The 19,304-nt window shown below is 57.1% G+C and overlaps 1 protein-coding gene across 2 annotated transcripts in view; it reads left to right on the forward strand.

Annotated features, from left to right (window-relative positions):
• NECTIN1 (nectin cell adhesion molecule 1) overlaps window positions 1–19,304 on the forward strand; it is an 81,095-nt gene that overhangs the window by 35,075 nt on the left and 26,716 nt on the right. Inside the window, exons 2-6 of one of the 2 annotated variants that reach the window (XM_082778111.1) lie at window positions 3,153–3,503; window positions 4,153–4,455; window positions 4,808–4,925; window positions 7,937–8,088; window positions 15,060–15,791. In XM_082778111.1, coding sequence (XP_082634237.1) covers window positions 3,153–3,503; window positions 4,153–4,455; window positions 4,808–4,925; window positions 7,937–8,088; window positions 15,060–15,601 — 1,466 coding nt within the window. In that variant the 3' untranslated portion in view covers window positions 15,602–15,791. Of the gene's footprint in view, window positions 1–3,152; window positions 3,504–4,152; window positions 4,456–4,807; window positions 4,926–7,936; window positions 8,089–15,059; window positions 15,792–19,304 lie in introns of those variants that run through there. The other variant, XM_082778110.1, reaches the window with a different exon arrangement.

Here is a 19,304-nt window from a genome sequence, read left to right on the forward strand (position 1 = left end):
TTTTTTTTTGCTGTTTGTTATTTCTTCACTGCTTTTTTTTTTTTTTTTTTTTCCCTTTTCCCCTGAAGCCTCTAGAAAGTTTGGAATTTGTTTTTGTTACAGCTGCTGCGTGTAGGGGCCTGAATCGTGGCGTTGGCAGCGCTGCGCCCTTGGCAGGCAATCTGCAGCTGGCACCGGCTTTTTCCCCGGCCGAAAGTCTGACACTTTGCACCTGGGATGCTGAGGGCTCTGCAGCACCTTTGTGGTCGAGGATCATCAGCCCAAAAATTTGCCTTTTCCCCAGTTTGCGTCCCAGTACGGTCCGTGCCGATGCGTGGATCCCATGGCAGGAGCAGGGCGAAAGGGGGAGGTCAGAACTGGGAGCTCCTCACCCAAGGTCAAGGAGAACCACTGGCTTTGTGAGAAGGCGGTTGGTTAATTTTCAGAGAAATAGCACAAACAGGAATGCCGTAATGATGAGCGAGGGGCTGGGTTGACCCCTCTCATGCTACACACCCACCCCTGCCAGCCTGGCTGGCTATATATTAAGGGACACACCGCTGGTGGCCATCCCCTTGGCCTCAAGCCTGCCACAGCCTCCTTCATGCCGTGCCCCTTGCCCACTCCATGGAGCCCACACAGCCCTGCAAGGCACCTCCGAGCAGGGCCCGGTGGCTTCCCGGCCTTCTGCGGGGTCCAGCCCGCCTCTGGCATTTGTGACACCATGAGGCCACCACCGACGTGGCCTCTTGGAGTGGGATTTCGAAAACGTGGCTCCGAGCGAGCAGCTGGGGCCCGTGGGGGGCCAGGGAGCTCGTGTGGGAGCGGGGCCAGCAGCACCAGCGCCCCAGCCCCGGGCAAGTCCCGCTCGGGGGGCCCTAAAAGAGGTGGGGACCGGCGCTGATGAAGCCGCTCCGCTGCGGCGCTGGGAGGAGGAGGGCGTGCTGAGCACACCGCGGGTTGTTCCCAGGGCTTGTGCTACAGGATTGCTTTTGCTTTTGCTCCTCGGCAAGCTCCCACACGCCTCGCCAGGCGCAAAAGGGCTTCAGAGCCGGGCCGCTTGGCAGAGCTGGGGCTCAGCCCCGCAGGTGCAGGCAGCTCGGAGAGAGGCTCCTCGGTGAGGAGCACTTTTAGCTGTTCTTGCCCCAAATCCCAGCACAACGTACCCAAACCCAGCCCTGATCTGCACCCGCTGCCCCCGTTTCATCAGGAGGCCCCTCTGGGCCAAGTGTGCAGGCTGGGCTGGTGTCAGGAAGGTTTTGTGGTGTCTAAATGCTTGGACATCCTGGAAGCATGAGCCTTCTGGAGACCTGAACCTTCTGGAGGCCTGAGCCTGAGGTGGCACGGAGATAGCTGGTCCAGCCATGACTCCATCAGAGCAGGAACATCCCTTCCTTCTGCTTTCTGGTGGGACACCCATCCCAAAACGGCCCTGGCCGTGCTGGGAGGGGATGGTGCAGCCCCGGCAGCTCCCCTGCCATCTCCCAGGACTCGCTGGCTTCATGCATGCAGGCACATGAGGGCACCAGTGCTTTGCTGTGGCTGTGCTGAAAAAAAAAACATTCCTCAGCACCCAGCCGGCGTGGTAGGGTGTGGGGCCAACTGGCGCTTGACTCAGGAAGGGGGCAAGTTCACACAAAGCTCCAGAGACTGAGTTTCGGGCTTAATTGCTGCTGACTGTGGTCAGCTGCTGGCGTCTCGTGGCCGGGCTGGGTTGTTGAGGCTTGTCCTCGGGGTCACGGGCTCGGCGTGAAGGAGAAGGGGATTGAGGAGAGGCCGAGGTGGGAAGGGGGCTGAGATCGGGCTGAGCAGGCGTGGAGGGGGCGGCACGGCGGGGAGAGAGGTAGAAGTGGTGTTTGTGGGCGAGATGAGGTGCTTCTGGCTGCGTGGGAAGCTGCAGGAAGGAGCCACTCGAGGCCATGTTCGTGTGGGGAAGGCAGAAGGAGCAGTGCTGGGGGCTGGGAGCGGGGAGTTTACGCTGCCCTAGCACTCAGGGAGCCCTTTGGTCCCTGCAGGAACATGGTTGGGGGACTCCAGAAATGCTCCATCCCCTCAGCTAGAAGATGCTGTCCCGTTTCTCCTGCCATCTATTTTTTTCCTCTTTCCCCAGTCTTTCTTTCACTACCCTTTCATGTTCCTCCCTCTTTGTGCATCTCTCTTTTCTTCTTACCCCTTTCTTCCCTTTCCCCTCCCAGAACACATCCCGGCCCAGGCTGTGCCAGGAGTGAGCAGAACGCGCTTTTCTTGTTCTCACCACCTCGCTCCTCCATTGTATTTCTCATATAAATACCGGCTGTGTAATTACCAGCGCATTATCTCTAAACATACAGATTAGGGAAAGACACGGTGGCAGCCAAAGATGAATTTCGGGGTCAGTCTGGTGGGAGACATTTTTCTCCATCTGGCAGGGGAGGAATCGAATGAGACAGAATCGCAGTCGTGAGCACCAGCCACCACTTCTCCCAAGCACCTTTCGTCTTCCCTCTGCAGAATTAAGATGGAAGGCTCCTAAACGCAGTCACTTCTGTTTGTTTGTACTTTTTTTTTTTAAAAAAAAGGCCACAGAAGGTATCCGGATCATGCAGATAGATCATGCAAGGTGGATGGGCACCGCCATAAATCTGCTCTTCTCCGGGAGCTGTTGCTGCTCTGAAATCCAGGCCTCGGTCTTTGCAGCTCATTTAATTACTGGTGCACTTCCAATAGGATTAAATGGATGCCTGAGTGTGTGTTAGCATATGTTAGTACATGCTGTGCTGATAAATATCTGCGCCTTCGTATGCCTACAGACACACAAGTTGTGTGTAACTTGCAATAACTGATGCAGAGCCTTCCAAGGTTGAAGGCAAAAGGAAGGGAAGTTATTCCTGATCCAGCCTCGTGCCTTTTGGTGATCCCGAGCCCCAGGGAGGCTGCAGAGCACTGGGGCTGGTTGTGGTGGGGGCAGAGCACCAGCGGTGGGGCAGGAGGTGCTTCCAAACGGGAACGGAGCTGGAGGTGGAGGCAGGTTGTTGCTGCCAGCCTGTAGCCATAGCCTGCTCTTCGATCGGCCGTGACGAGAAGAAGAGAGCGAATAAATAAAGGAGTTCACGGGCCCAATATCCACCAGCTGTTCTTTTGTTCTCCTTCCCCAAGAAGCGTGTGTATATTCACGTCTTCCCGTGTCGTTGCAGGGGTGCAAGCTCAGACTGTCTTAGTCAATGACACAGTCTCGGGGTACATCGGGACGGACGTGGTCCTGCACTGCAGCTTCACCAACCCACTCCCCAATGTGAAGATCACGCAGGTCACGTGGCAGAAAGCCACCAACAACAGCAAGCAGAATGTGGCCATCTACAACCCGGCCATGGGGGTCTCCATCCTCTCGCCCTACAAAGAGCGGGTGACTTTCCGCAACCCGTCCTTCAAGGACGGCACCATTCAGCTCTCCCGGCTGGAGCTGGAGGATGAGGGGGTGTACATCTGCGAGTTTGCCACCTTCCCTACCGGCAACCGGGAAGGTCAGCTCAACCTCACCGTGCTGGGTAAGACACTGGGCAGGTTTTGGGGTGCAGACCTTTTCCTCTGGTTAAGCACACCTAGAGGGATCTGAGGCTCCCTTCCTTGGGACTCAGGGAGAAGGCGAATCCTGGGTGTAAATGTTACCTCTTTTAAGGTGACTGTGAAGAGGTGAAGGGCTGGGAACACAGGGTAGGTCCTGGGAACGTCTCCTCCTCCTTCCAGGCCTCAGCTCCCCTGTCACTTACCGCAGGCACAGTACAAGTGACCTGTTCCCCAGGGGAGTGGTGAGTTAATGTACCTGTATCTGTCAAAGGAACAGGGAGAAAAGACAACAGAGAGGCCCTGAGAGCTTAGAGTTGTGAGTGAAGAGACCCCACCCAAGGTCTACATGATTCATTTGCTCTCCAGCTGGGGTTTCTCTTGTAGAAACAGGGCTGAAAACCTGTAGCAGGAAAGCACCAACTTCATCATGTATCTGTGCATCCAGGGCACCTCCACCAGTCTTTCCCTGCTAGCAATTTGCACCAGTTCTGGATTCCCGACAGGGTCTGTCACAGGCACAGTGGTGCTAGATGTCTCTTGGGTTGTAGCAGAGAAGGTAGTGTTGGCTTTTCTAACCATCCCTTCGCACCCTTTTCTCATCCTCCTCCTCCTCCTTCGCACTTCTTGCAGCCAAGCCCACGAATCGGATGGAGGGCACCACGCGGCCCCTCATCGCCAAGGCTGGCAGGACGGAGAAGATCCTGGTGGCCACGTGCACCTCCTCGAACGGGAAGCCCCCCAGCACCGTCACCTGGGACACCAAGCTCAAAGGGGAAGCGGAGTTCCAGGAGATCCGCAACAGCAACGGCACCATCACGGTCATCAGCCGCTACCGCCTGGTGCCGAGCCGCGAAGCCCACCGGCAGCAGCTCATGTGCGTGGTCAACTACCAGCTGGAGCGCTTCACCGACAGCATGACCCTCAACGTGCAGTGTAAGCGAGCTGGGGCAGAGCCAAGGAGCCGAGATCCAGCATCAGTGCATGGGTCGGGGGATAAAACTTGGCCAAAGAGGGGTTTGCTGAAGGGGTGGTGCTGGTCGGGTGGAGGGGTGGGAGTGGGGGCTGCTTTCTTGTTCTGGAGGGTGCAGATGGAAGTGATCGCTTGGAATAATGATGTTTTCCCTTTCTCCTACCTCCTTTCCCTCGCTGCCTCTACCATATCCCTTTGTTCCTACCTTTTTCTCTCTCCCTGCCCCCTCTTCTCTTCCTGCTTGCTCCCCTTCCCTCCCCGTAACCCTTCCCTCTGCTTTCCCGTCCTGCTTTCCCTTTTTTCTGCCCCCTGCAGATGAGCCAGAAGTCACTATCGAGGGGTTCGATGGCAACTGGTTTCTCAATCGGAAGGACGTGAAGCTGATCTGCAAGTCTGACGCCAACCCCCCCGCTCACACCTACGAGTGGAAGCTGTAAGTACCCACAGTGCTCCTGCTGTCCCCAAATGTCACCTTCCAGCCACCTTCCTTGGGAGGAAGAAGGGCAGTGGGGAGGATCCTGACCCCCTGCCTCTGGGCTGGAGCTTGCTACCAGTACCAGTGCAGCCTCAGCACCCAGAATAACCTCCTAGTACCATCACCTCGCAGTGCCCCTGCGTATATCATCGCTCCACTGCCAAACAACAAGGGATTTCCCTTCCTTAAAGGGGCACAAATAGCGCAAAATTCCTCTGCGTGTAAAAAAAAAAAACCCAAACTTTCCTTGGAAGCAGCCCTGGCTGTGAGCAGGAGCTCCCCTTTGGAGCGCTCATCCCCACGCATCTGACATTAAACAGAAGTAATTCCTCATCCTCCAGGGCTCCAGCTCTTGGCTGAACACACCGAAGGGACTGAGCAGCGAGCGGGGGATGCCCGGGGAGCCGGGTGGGAATTGATGGAACCTGAGGTGGTTCTCCCTCCCTCTCTGCCTTTTCTATAAGCACTTATGTAGCTTTAAAAAAATAGAAAGATAAAATGGATCCTTTCTTCTTTTCATCTGGCATTTGTCATCGGGAAAGAGGCTCTCAAAATGGCTTTGCAAGGAGCTAGGCATATTGTCTCTCATTTTGCTTCCAGATCAAACTGCTCACAATGCAAGCCTGAAGAGGATTGTTTTTCTTGCCTTTTTTTTTCTGTTCTCATCCCCAGCTCTCTCTGGTGGTTCTTCTATCTTGATTTAAGCTCTGAGGGGTCTCTCTGGGTTCCTCTCAGCATTGCCAGGAAGGTGTTGGAGGCAGAGGTGCCCCTTGTGGCACCCAAGGCAGAGGAGATGCCGGCTCTCCATGCAGCAGAGCTGAAGAATTGAGCTGAAGTGAGCCCTGTGGGATGGAGCCAAGGACAGGAGGCAGGTTTTCTCTCAGCTTTTGGGCAAGTCATCCCTTTGTTCTGCTCTTTCATGCAAGGCTGAGCTCTTGCTGGGCTCCTGGGCACCAGGCTGTCCGCGGCAGGAGCTCACAGCCAGCGGCACAAGCATCTCCAGCTCCTGCCCCGCAGCCATGCTGAAGGCAGGCTGAGAGCAGAAGCACGGGGCAACCCGCTGCCAGATTTCTCAGCCAGGTGATGTTCTCGTAGCCCAGGGCAGGAAAAAGGGTTAGCTACCGACTGGGCTCAAGCACAGCAGGGGATGCAGGTGTCAGGGCTGAGCACGGCACAGCATCACCGGCTCCGGCGCTTCGTTTCCACACCTGGTTGGCACGGTGGGGGGAATAAATTCAGCTCTGGTAGAAATAATTCTTGGCAACTTCGCGTTTTTGAGCCAGGCACTGAGTTGGTTCCTCTGTGCTTGTGGGGTTGATGATTTATTTTTTTTTAACACTGGAAAGAAAGCTTTTCCTGTGAATTCTCCGTGAGCTGTGAGTGTGTCCATTTGTCTGTCTTTAACCCGCTGTCCTGGTGAGGGTTGCTTGATGTACAGCTCAGAGGCAGAGGGAGCAGCAATACTTGGCTTTGAGGAGGGCCTGTGGGGAGAGGAAGGGAGAGAGGGAGAGCACGGAATTAGAGAGTACAGGCTTCTAAGCCCAACAGCTCTTCGATCCAATTTCCCAGCCTCTCCCTTTGGCACACTTGTTGGGTCAGTTAGGACGGAAAATAGGATTATTGACCTGAAAGAGGACGGAAAGGAAAGCTGGACTGCAGCTGAAGGTGAGGAGAGGGCAGGCAGGAGACAAGGGAAGCAGAGGGTGAGAGCGAGCAAGGCTGGCCCTGCTTCCTCTCCTCTCCTTTCCCAGCGAGGAGCTGAGAGAAGCAGCCCCACAGCAGCTTCCAGGTGTGCCTTGTCTGTAAATTCACAGCCCTACTTCACCCCCAGGCAGAGGACCAACATTAGGCTGCTCTGCTCCTCCATCAGCATCCCTGGCTCGGGGTGGCTGGGGAGGAGTGCCCCTTTTTCTGACCCAGCTGTTTGCTCTCCGCGTGTGCCCGTGTGTATATATAGACAGGCAAAATTTGCCCGTGTGCATTTAGGCACTTCTTTGCAAATATAATTATGCCCCATTATTGGCTTTTGTTTCTTACAAATTGCTGACAATATGTGCACATTTTTGTTGGGAGGAGGGGAAAGAACTACTTGAGTAATTTTTAATTGCCTAAGAGAAGTAATTACTTTACTTTGCTTCAGTAATTAAGAATAACCAGGCCATGTGTGTCGTTTCCTCACACACAGGCTTTTTTTTTATTTTTATCTGCCTTTGTTCATTTACTCTGTGTACCTCTAGACTTAGCTTTGCATGGTTCCAGCTTCACACTTCTCTGACTCTGCTGACACGGGCAGGCCAGCGATGGCAGGGCTGTAAATTAGCACCACTTTACTCGAGCTGGAGTCACAATTAACACCGGCTGATCGGCCAGCAGTTACACGGGCAGGAAAGTGGAGTAAAGCAGGGTTAGGTTGGTGTCCCATTCCCGTATTTTCCATCAAATGGGAAGTTAAGGCTGGAGAAACACCCTGAAGGTGGGCCTGCTAGGGGTGAGCGGCCTGAAACAAACCCATCAGCTGTCTGTTGTACCCCACGTTTGCACCCACGTGGGGATTGTGCTGGGAAATGAAGCACTTTAAGCTCCCAGGCTGTGCTCTGGATAGGGAGAACATGGTCTAAAAGCACTCCGCATGCCATTAGCCAAACCCAAGGGGCTAGCTGTGACCCAAATATTGCCAGTCTCCCTTGAAATCACTGAGAACAAAAGATCCATACAAAGAGCTGATCCTCATCACGCAAAGGATTTACCCCGGAGACACCCCAGACTTTTCCCTGCAACGTTTCAGCCCCAGGGTTTGGTTTCAAGCCTGGCTACGTAGATGTGGCCAAGTGTTTTCCAGCCAGCACCACCAGCACCCGGACCTGCCCAAGGGCAGGAGCAGAAGCAGCATTTCAGCATCACCCCTGCAGGGCTCCTTGGTTGTCTTGAGCACCACCTCCGGGCTCTGCCATGGTCTTTCTCTCCCCTAGGCCAAACGGGACGCTGCCCGGCAGCGTGGAGATCCAGAACAACACCATCTACTTCAAGGGGCCCGTCTCCTACAGCGTGGCCGGCACCTACATCTGCGAGGCCTCCAACGCCATCGGGACCCGGTCGGGCTTGGTGGAAGTCAATGTCACAGGTAGGAAAGCTCTGAAAGAGGAGGAGGAGGTGGGGAGAGGAGGTGGGGGTGAGCTGCTGACCTCTGCCAGCCAGCGATGTCTTCTCAATGTCTGTCTGAACCCCCGGTGTCCCTTTTGGGGGAGAGTCTTGGTGCAAAGGGAGCAGGGGCTCTTTGCTTTCTCCTGGGTTTGCTTGGATTTTTTTCTCTTTTTTCTCTCGTCATCTTTTCCTTTCTTACACCAAGAGGCCTTCGGTCTCGTTCCCCTCGTCTTCTTTTCTGCTTCGGGCTCGGGTGGCTCGTTGGACGTGTTACGAGCTGAGATGTGTCGGGGAGGTGTTTGCTGGAAGGTGGAAGGAGTGGGATGAGGACAGAGGGAAGGAAAAAAAGCACACAGATAGGTCAGGAGAAGACGGTGATGCCCAGAAACAGGCAGGGAAGTTCACCCCGCTCCTTTGGGGTAAGGGAGCGATGGCTGCACGGGGTCAGGAGGTGATGGCTGGGCAGTGACCATAAGTTGTTGCACCAGGGAGGCTTGCTGTGGGTAAAAGAGCTCTTAGGGGGGCACAGGAGGGATCAAACACCTGCCACAGCCCCGCGGGACACCCGCTTGGTGTCTGGGGTGATGCACAGGGGGTCCGTGGTGGGCTCCTCCTGGTGTCCCTTGTCCCCAGGGGACTATATCCAGGCAGCACAAGCTAGCCGGGCTCACAGGGGTGCTGGGGCTCCAGAGCTGTGCCCCCCGGGGCTGGGGGTGCACAGAGGGGCTGGGGGGCTGCAGTGGTGAGCGCCGAGCTGGTGAAACTGGGAGAACTGGGCAGTCCCCTCGCTGTGACGTGGGGGAAGCGGGCAAATCTTCCTCTATCCGAGCGCTCGGAGGTCAATGGATGGGATGTGCTAATTAGATGCTAATTACGAAGCGTTTATTTATGATCATTATCACTGTGGCAGGCCTTTAATTCACACCTCCTGTCCTGGAGCCGTGCCTGCTGAGTTGTTCCCGGTACATGCTTTTCTCTGGGGGATTTTTTGTTTGCCGGGGGGGAAGGAACCAGACAGACAGAGCTCCATGCTGAGCCCTGCCCCATCCCTGCCCAAAACCCCCAAAAAAAGGGCAAGGTCGTGGCCAAAACCCACCCAGCTGCTGGAGGTGCCCAGCAGAGCGCCGTGTTCCTGGGGCTCCGCAAACTGCCAGCCCACAAGGGCAGCACACAACGTTGGGTAGAGGTCTGCCTGCATTCCCAGTTTATTCCCCAAAATCCAAATTGTGGTGCTTTTGAGGTTGAACAAGAGGGACAGAGGGACGCACCAGCAGCCCCCGCTAGGAGCAGGGAGCAGCCAACACGCTAAGGCAGGGCATGTAAAAAAATAAAAATAAAAACCACCACGCTTTTAATAACTCATGGGATCTGAATATGTTTATCCAGCTCTCCCTCAGGACCGATTAGGCCAGTGCCTGGGAGGGCTCAGCCACCCTCACTCAGCTATTACAGGTACATTTGTTTGGGTCTTGCAGACAATTTCGGGATTGTCAGCGGACCACGAAACATCTTTCAAGAGATGCATGCCGTGAACGGAGCTCAATCTAGTGAGCAGCCAGCCTGGGGAGAAAATAAATAAATAAATAAAACCCACGGAAGGTTGATGCAGAGAAAAACCTGCAGCAGCCGCCCAGCATCCTCCATCCCAGCCCCCGGGAGGAGGAGCAGGGCTGGGTCAGCCCCGATTCATTTCGGGGGGAGACGGCTGCATGCTTCTGCTGGAGTTTGAGCGTATTAAAGGGATGGATAAGTGGAAATTTAATATTTTATTCCTGCAATCTGTTCCTGTAATAGCTTCTCCCGCCTTGCAGGACCTTTGTCAGTGGCAGCCAAGCCATGTAGTGTGACAAGTAGCTCTTTATTCCGGCCGGGAGGGCGACATAATCAAAAGCTGGGGGTATGGACTGCCTGGGGCTGCCCTGAGTGCTTGCACACGCGTGTGGAGGGGAGCTCCCCTCCGTCTGCACGGCTCTGTGCGACCCCAAAAACCGCCCGCTGGCACGGGGCTGCCCTGCTGCGCAGCCGTGCGTGAGCATCGGCGCACGTGTGAGCACGCACGTGTTTTCGGGGACGTGCTGGGGTGCAGCAGCTTTTGTTGCCCCGTGACATGATTATTGCATGCCCTGGCCCTCGGGCACACGGGGGTGCGTACAAATTTCGGGGGGGGTTTGCAGCTCTGGAGCCCTGGGGCTACGGGCAGCTGGATGGGGGGGGCTCTGCCTGGTGCTGACCCTCCAGACGGCGTCTGCTGCACCCCGGCTGCTGGCATCCTGATTGACAAGCGGTAGGTGACCTGGCAGGAGATTAAAACCTAAGGCTGGCTTGGCATCTGGCCTGAAAGCCGTCACCCTCTGACACGCCAGCGGCAGCTGCTGCACTGCTGGATGGGTCGCCAGAGGTTTGTTCTCCCCCCTCTGCCTCCTCTGCTCCCTGCGCCGCCGCGGCACGAGGAGAGCAGGAGCGCCCTGCGTGGGGACGGGAAGGCAGCACCCCCGCTGCAGGAGGTGGGATGCTGAGAGGGAAAAGGGCAGCAAAGCTGCCAGGTTCTCCAACCAGCCCTGCCAGGGCTGAGGTGTCTCCCTGTCGTGACTCAGGAGCAGAACGGGTCAAAGTCCCGGGATAATTTGGCGTGGATGGGTTGCCGCCAGCAATCTGTCTCCGAAAAATAATAAAACGAAACCACTCTGTTTGCTTGGTGCCAGCTGGGAGCTGGGAACCCACTGGTTTTAGGGCTCCTGCTCCTCCCCAGAGCTGCTGCTCGCCCCTACCAGCTGCTGCTGCATCGGGGGCTGGTGCTGAGTTTCTCCTTGGCCCTTGATTGAAGGGAAGAGGACGGGGCTGTGACTCCACAAGGAGATGTTCCCACAGGAAGCAGCCCCTTATAAAACACCCAAGCAGCACGATGAGCACTGGGCTTTTGTAAAACCCTTTCCTGCATACCATAGAAGAATAATCTGGTGGCTAAAAATACCTTTTTCTTTTTTTTTTTTTTCTGATCAGGGCCCTTCCTGCCCTTGGGAGCAGGCTCTTGTCCCTGTGGGTTCTCTGATGTCTAATGAGGTTTAGGTCCCACCTCTGCCAGGGATCCCACCTCCGAGAGCTGCGTGGTGGGGATAATTCTGCTCCTTCTCCATCAGATAGCACCGAAATTGGCCAGCGGGTTCAAAAAGCCGTAGCTGAGGGATGGATGGGCGGGCGGCGTGATCTGCATAGCTCCCTATTTTTTTGTGCTGGAAACCAGCCATGAACAGAAAGGAGCGATTTTAACACCTGTATTTTTTCCAAAGCCACCCTCGTGATGGGGACGGTCGGCGTCGTCACCCCTGGGTGCTGCCAGCTCCCAGCAGCGGGAGAAGCCCCCGAGCCCCCTCCTGGGGGAGGCAGGAGCAGGACGATGCTGGTGGGATCAAAGGGAAGGGGAGCGAAGCCCCGGGGCCATCCCCAGCCCCCTCGCTCCCAGCTGCCGTGCGGGAGCTGGCACGGGGACAGGGAGCTGGGCTGAAAGCAACAGCTGGCAGAGCCGGGCAGCGGGCAGATAGTGTTGCTGCTCTAATTCCTATTCACACAGCGCTCCCTGTTTTTATGAGGGCTGGGGAGGGGGGAGCAGGAGGAGGACAGGCTCTTTATGCTGGCATTAAAGCCCGGCTTGTTCCCCCTCCCCGCTCTCCGCCGTCTCCTGTTTCCCCACTCCGCTTTTCACAGCGGCTTTAATTCTCTCCAGACTCTCTTCCTAATGGATTTTTCACATGGAGGGCCCCCAGCGCGCTCAGGCACCGCACCGCTCTCCAAAAAAAAAAATTTCACGCACCCCTCGGACACAAAAAGGGGGGGGGGGGGATCCTGTTCCCACACTTCCCCCTCCTTGACGCCCCGCGCACGAAAAGCGGGTGGGCAGCACCCTGCCTCCCCTCCCCTTTGTGGGGCTGCTGGCAGCGGCTGCGTGCCCAGAACCTGCTCCATCCCGAGCCACGAAGGAGCCTGGCGGTGTCCTCGGTGTCCTTGTGGCAGGGCAGGGGCACCCAAGGGTCCCTGTCCCAACCCTGCAGGGGTGGTGCCCAGAGGCCATGGAGAGGGGCGCTGGGAGGCAGCGGTGGTCTGCACCGCCATCCAGCGGCGGTGGCACGCCTCGGCCTGCCTTGGATCCCTCTTTCCTCTTTTTTTTACCCATTTCTGACCGCCCCCCCCACGCCCCAGGCTTGGCCACGCTCCCCCACTGCGCCCCCTGAGCCCCTCGGTCCCACAGGCTCGGAGCGCGGTTTGGGGAGGAAGGTGGGAGATTTGGGCTGCGGGCTTCCCACTTGCCCAACCCCTCTCTTCCCACGGTTCGGTTTTGGTTTCTCCGGCATGGGAAGTGGGCCACGGCGAGGAGGACGTGGACGGGAGCTGAGCAGAAAATAAATTCAGCAGAAAAAGGTGTGAAAAGCCCGGGAGCGGCGCGCTGGCTGCCGTGGCCGCGGTGGTGGCCCTGGCACGGGGGTGGCCCGTAGGCGAGCGTTATCTCAGGGGCGAGCAGCACAAAGGGCAGGAGAAAATAAATACACACGGGAGAGGGAGGAAAACCTTCGCCCTTGCCTTTCGTGCCTCCAACCTGGGCTGATAAAGAGGCTCGTCATGGGATAGTGGGCCAAGAGCTTTTGGAAGGAGTGCACGGAGCTTCAGATCAGAGCTGTGGGTGGGGGAAAACATCACCAACATCGTCCCCGGGGTGTGGGGCAGCTCGCTGGGCTTTCCCTGCACCCCTCCAGCTCCAGGCTTTGGGGTCTGCAGGGCAGGGGTGGGAGCTGGCACGGGCAGGGCTGGATGCTGCGCGGATGCTCGTGTGGTTGAAGCGGAGCCCTCGGCAGCCAGGACTAGCAGGGGATGGACGTGACATTTCTTGCTGGCTCGGCAGAGAGGCTTTGCATTCAGCAGCTGGCTCTGACAAGCCTTCTGGTGAAGCAACATGTGGTTTTGGCTTCCCAGAGCCCAGCCTCAGCTCCCCGTGCTGAAATGCATGCCCTCGCTCCTGCTCCGAGGGCTGTCTTTGGAAGGAGATGCTGACTCCTGCCTGCGCAGCATCTTTCTCCTGGTTCTGGCTGCAGCAGGGAGCCTTCCATCTGCCTGCGCCCCAGCCCGTCCTGCCCACTGTGCTGCTCGGCGCCTGCTTTCAGGCTCGTGAGGCTTTGCTCGAGGCCAGGCAGCGCTGCAGAAACCACGGTGCCGTGGCTGGGGTGATGTCTCGGGAAAGGCAGGGGTGAAACAGCTCCCAGGCACGAGCAAAACGCTTGTGCCAAAAAGATCAGGCCGGCGATTGCTCGGATTCAGAGCCCGTGTCCAAAACGTGCAGCTGCTCCTGGAACTGCCTCTGCGGAGAGGAAGCAAACTCTTTTCTCCCCTCTCCCTTCGTGGCTGGGCTGCCTTGTGCTGCAGGGCAGCTCCCTGCACTGCTCTGCCTCGCTCAGGGTTTCCTGCCCTCCTGCAGAAACTTGGCTGCCAGCAGCAGACTCCCACAGGCCCGTGACGAGGGGACAAAAAGCAGATCCAGCCCCGGATCCGCTTTCTTTCAACCCCTCCCAGCCCATCGCCCATCCTGGCTGCTCTTGTGGAGGACGTGCTGAGGTCCTTCGGTGCCTGCCGGGTATAAAGTGAGGGTTGGGAGGGTCCTGAGCAGGAATAAAAGGGCTTGTGGCTCCGAGCAGGGCTGGGAGACAGGGCTGGGACGTGGAGGGAGCAGCGTGAGGGGGCTGAGCTCGGTGTGCGAGGGCAGGGCTGGTGGTCGGAGCAGCCCAGGTGCCGTGCTGCTGGTCCTGGGATGCTGCTGGGTGCTGGTCCCGTGGTCTGCTCGTGCTGTCGTGGCTTTCTGTCCCTCTCTTCTCCCCCTGCCCACATGGATGGGGGTCAGGGATGGAGGGTCCGGGCACAGCAGAGCCCAAAATGACCAGCATGACGCAGGATGGGCCCTGGGGACCCCCCTTAACAATACCTAGGGGTGGCAGGGGGTGTTAACCTGGCATCTGCTGCTGAAATTCGGAGGCAGGTGAAGGACAGAGACAGCCACTTGGTGCTTGAAGCCTCCCGGTCACCGCTGCTCGACGGGCAGTTGGAGAAAAAGAGCAGAATTTGGCCAGGGGCTGTCAAGTGTGCCGAGGGAGGGCTGGGGAGGGTGACTTACGTCCTGGGTCAGACTTTATCCGTGCCAAAAAGCATGGCTCAAAGTGCGTGAGAGAGCAGGGAGCCGCTTTCCCATATCTCTTCTACTCTTTCTGGCATTGTTTGTTTATGAGGGGGTCGGGGTATCTGCTGGAACAAGATTAGCTTGAGCCGTGGCACCGCGCCGGCCGCAGGGGGGGAGGTCGGTGTCCCTGCGCCGCCGGGCAGCCAGCCCCGACCCCGAGCATCACCGCGTGCCCGTGGGGTGTGTGTGGGGACAACGAGGTGCTGCTGCCCTCGGGGATGGGTCAGGGTGGGCTGGGGTGCCGAGGAGGGGGACACGGAGCACCGCAGCCGCTCGGTGCCCACCACTGGGTGGGTTTGGGGTCCTGCTCCCGGTGCTGGAGCATCGTAGGGCTGTGGGGACGCGTGAAAGCTCCCCGTGAAATGGAAAACACCCGGACCGATGGCACTGGGGGTGTGGGATCCGAGCACGCCTGGAGGAACCGGGAGGGGTGGGGAGGGAAACGCCGCTTCCAGCCTGCTGGGCTCCTGCATGCAGCTTGGGCAGCTTGGCACGGCATGGCCGCATCCCCGCGCCGGGGCAGAGCTCCTGCCCCGACCCCTGCTCTGACGCACCCTTCTCCCCTTTCCCTGCTTTTTCCCTTCCCTGTTCCTTACCCTCATCTTCCCACCCCTCCCACCCACCCCACCCAAAAAAAAAAAAAAAAAAAAAAAAAAAGGCAATGAGAGCATGGAGGGAGGGCGCGTTTCCGCATGGTTTGACACTGTTCCCCCTTCCATCTGTCTTTTCCTACCCAGAATTTCCCTACACCCCGTCTCCAATCGATGATCGCAAATCCATGGTGCAGCCGAACATCCCCACCCCCGTGATCGGGGGCATAGTGGGAGGCGTCTCGCTGGTCCTGGTGGTGGCCGTGGTGCTCTTTGTGGTACTCCGGCGCCGGCGTCACACCTTCAAGGGTGACTACAGCACAAAGAAGCACGTCTACGGCAACGGCTACAGCAAGGCCGGCATCCCGCAGCATCACCCCCCCATGGCCCAAAACCTGCAGTACCCCGACGACTCGGACGACGAGAAGAAGCCGGGCCCGCTGGGCGGCAGCACCTACGAAGACGAGGACGAGGACGCGGGCGGCGAGCGCAAGCTGGGCGGCCCCAACAAGTACGAGGAGGACGCCAAGCGGCCTTACTTCACGGTGGACGAGGGCGAGGCGCACCCCGAGCCCTACGACGAGCGGACACTCGGCTTCCAGTACGACCCCGAGCAGCTCGACATCGCCGAGAACATGGTGTCACAGAACGACGGCTCCTTCATTTCCAAAAAGGAGTGGTACGTGTAGCTCACCTCCCGGCTCCAGCCACGCGCCCGCACGCAGCCACGCGCCCGCCAGCTCCCCCCGAGGCGCCGCCGAGCCCCCCCGGGGGCCCCCCGAGCCCCCCGCACGCCCCCCAAGGACTTCGGAGGCTCCGGCGCTGGCGAGCGGGTTGGGGAGGGGGACACGGGGGGTGTGTGTGTGTGGGGGGGGGGGAAAGCTTTGCTTACGGATCGTTTTTTGTTTTTTTTTTGTTTTATTTTTTTTTGGGGGGGCGAGGGGGGGACGGGAGGTGGGAGGTCGGGTAATTATTTTCTCGGTTTTGGTTTTTGCCTTTTTAATTTCTCTGGAAAATTTTCGTCCCCTTCTGTGGTGTTTGTATTGGTCGGTGGCGTAGGTGTTACTCTTTGCTTTAACGACTGGTGCCCAGCCTGTATATTACACTCTGTTCGTGTCTTCATAGCTCAGGGGGCCCTTCGGCCCCGCGTCCCTCCCCGAGGTTCCTCCTCCCACTTCGGCACCCCTGAAACACTGGAATTTGTTTGTATGTTGTCGTTTTCTGCTTTGTTTTAACCCGGGGAGGGGGCCGGCCGGGCTGTCCGCAGGACAGAGGCCAGAGGAGCTGGTGGCGAAGGAAACGGAGGTGCCACGGCCGGCTGGAAGGACTTTTCTTCCTGAGCACGTTGCTCCCAGCGGGGCCTGGGCCTGTCCCCATCGCCCGCTGCACGCCTGGGGGATCCCCTCCTGGGCTGGAATGACTCGATAAAAGGAAAATGAGGAGAGAAGGGGGGAGGAAAGCCCCAAAACCAGCCCCGGGTGCGCGGGCTGATAGCAGGGCAGGGAAGCGGAGCTGCCATTTTCCTCCTCCCATCCATCACCTCCTGCCTGTTCATTTTCCGTCTTTGTCGGAGCGTTCTTTATAAAAGAAAGACGAGGAGTATTTATTGCTGACATTATTTTTTCCCCCCCTGCGATGGCTCGAAGCAGCCCTGGCCCCTTCTCGCAGCCCCCAGCCCCGGGCTGCACCCGGGGGGCAGCGCTCCCCCCCTGCCCACCGTACTGCAGGGGCTGGGGACAGGCCCCGTGCTTTCATTATACCACTAAGACTTAATTGTCATGTGTTTACACTTGATTTTGTTTATTTTTTTTTTCCTCTTTCTTTCGGTCAGAGCATGCGGGCGGCGCTTAATCCCTCTAGCAGCAGCCCGAGCCCGTGGGTACGTTGCTTGGCCTGCTTTGGTTGCCACTTTTCCCATGTCCTCTCCCTCTGATCAGCAAAGCCTCGGGAGATGGGGCAGGAGGGAGTGAGCCCGGGCTTCTGATCTCGTCCTCCTTCCCCCGGGCCCCCGCGCTGGGATGGGGGCTCGGACTGCTGCTATCTCTGCTCCGTGGGTAAATGGGACTCCAGGCTCCCGGGCCCTCTGACACTGACCTTATCCAAATCAGATTCACTGGGTTGGGGATTATCGCTCTTCTTCTTCTTCTTCTTCTTCTTTTTTTTTATTTTTATTTTATTTTTTTTTTTGTTTTGTTTTTTTTAATTGGATGTATAAATAAATCTTTTGTTTGAAAAGAAACCCCCAGTTCTCCGCGCTGTGTTATCACGCCCCTCTAACACCAGCAGGGCTGCTTTCTCCTCCTGCCCTGCCCGCTGGGTTTTGTTCCCCAGCATCCAGCGGTTATCCTGCTGCAGAGCCAGACCCACGCAGATGAGTCCAGCTCAGCTCTGATCCAAGCAGCCTCTGGTGCTTTCCTCGGTGCTTTCCTGCTTCCTGGCTGCTGGCAGAACAGCCCCGCGCCGCAGGAAGCCCTGTGGCCACCTCAGCCCTAAAGCTGACCCTTACCAAAACACGGCCAGACCTTCCCGTGTCCCTCCAACCCCAGCAGGAGCACCCCAGAACCAAGCAGCCCCCACAGGGGATGAAATCTCTGCCATCCCTCTGTAATAAATGATATGGGGCTATTGGACACCACGGGGTCCAGCAGCGATTCTTCTAGGAGGCAAATTCGCCTCCCCAGCATTTCAGAGCCCCAAACTGCTCCCAGTTTGCTGACACCGTAGTTCTTACCCTCGCTTTGAGGTGTCGTTTTGGGGATATAACCCCCTTGGCTTGTCCGTTGCCCATCTGGGGGCTCCGGAGAACAGTGGGCTCGGAGGAAGAAGAGGAGATAGCGGGTAGGGCATCGCCAAAATTCCCTGGTGTGATACCCTGGGCACCAGGGGTCCCACCATGAGCCCCCCCAGCTTCCCAGGAGGGTCTCGGCTGACCCAAACCCAAGCCCAAGCCTCCTGCTCCTCCACTCCCCTGCCACCAAAAAGTGCTGAGGAGGTGTAAAACCCCGCTGGGCCCAACCGAGGGCAGGCAGGAGGCTGGGACCCCCTCCGAGCACATCCCTGTCCTCGCCCACCCATCACCTGCTGAGGGCACGGCGCTGCCCTGCCTTGCTGAGGTGCCAGGAGCTGCTGGAAATGCCCCAATTTATGCTTTAGCTCGTTAGTTGAGTCAGCTTTGGGTTTGGAAGGGGTCCCCAGAGAGCACCTCCGGAGCCAGCCAGGCAGGAGAGGTGAGCAGGGAGCTGGGGGCTGCCCCGAGCCCCCCGGGCATCCTGGTGGAGCTCACCCAGATGAACAAGAGCCGAGCCCCAGCTCCTTCCCTCCACGTGCTCAGGAGCTGGCACATTGGTGTCACAACCCCAAACGATCCTATAGTTGACGTACAGACACCCCAGCAGTTTTCCTGCTGGGGTTTACGTCTAGGATTATTCATTGCAATTCGCCCCAGTGATGTTATTTTCCCTTATTTAATTACTTTTTTTTTTTTTCCCCCGGTTGTAAAATCGTTTTCGTTCAGTCAAGGGGGAAAAAAAAATAAAACCTGAAGATTTCTTTAGTAAAAAAAAAAAAAAATCAAACTGAAATGGTAGCACCAAATTGATTGCAAAGACACGAGGGACAAAGGGAGCCATTTTCCTGGTGTTGAGTCAAAAAAAAATAAAAAAGAAACACAACTGTTCAGCACAAATCACCGAGGGGTTGAGGGAGAGAGAGAGACTCAAAAGATTGATCTTCAAGCAATTAGAGAAGGGAATGCAATTAGAAAGGGGGCTGCAGATCTCCTCCGCTGTTTGCCTTTCCCCTACACAAGCACGCACACGTGGATTTGGGCAGTTTGGGGCTCAAAGCTCAGAGGGAAAGCCCCCATGGCCGAGAGGCCGGGAGGTGGGTGAGGGCATCGTGCCGGCGGCTTCACGAAGCTCAAGGGGGTCCGAAATGGGTCGGGGGTCCCAGGACGGGGAGAAGCAGGGGGGTGAGGGGCTCGCGGTGGCACCCGGTGCCACGGGGAGATCACCAGAGCCACAAAATGTGCTTGGGGTGAAGGCAACAGGCAGGATCCTCGCTGGCACACCCCGGTGCTGGCCGAGGTGTTCTCGCTGAGGATCTGCTTTTTTTCTTTTCTTTTTGCCTTTTTTATTTTATTATTTTTTTTAAACGTGATTCCTTAACTCCGGTGATTTTATCTCGTTTTCTTCTTCCCCTTGCTGTAATTGTCAGTGTGGAATAAAGGCTGCAGACAGACCAACAGCCCCAACCCCACTTCTTCTTTTTTTTTTTTTTTTTTTTTAATCTGTGTTGTAAGTGCTTTTGTAAAAAATAAAAAATAAAAATAATAATAATGTAATGGACTTTTATGATTTTTTTTGTTGTTTTTTTTTTTTTTGTTTTCCATCC

This window comes from Aythya marila, assembly GCF_965140915.1.
Source record: "Aythya marila genome assembly, chromosome: 23".
NCBI lineage: Eukaryota > Metazoa > Chordata > Aves > Anseriformes > Anatidae > Aythya > Aythya marila.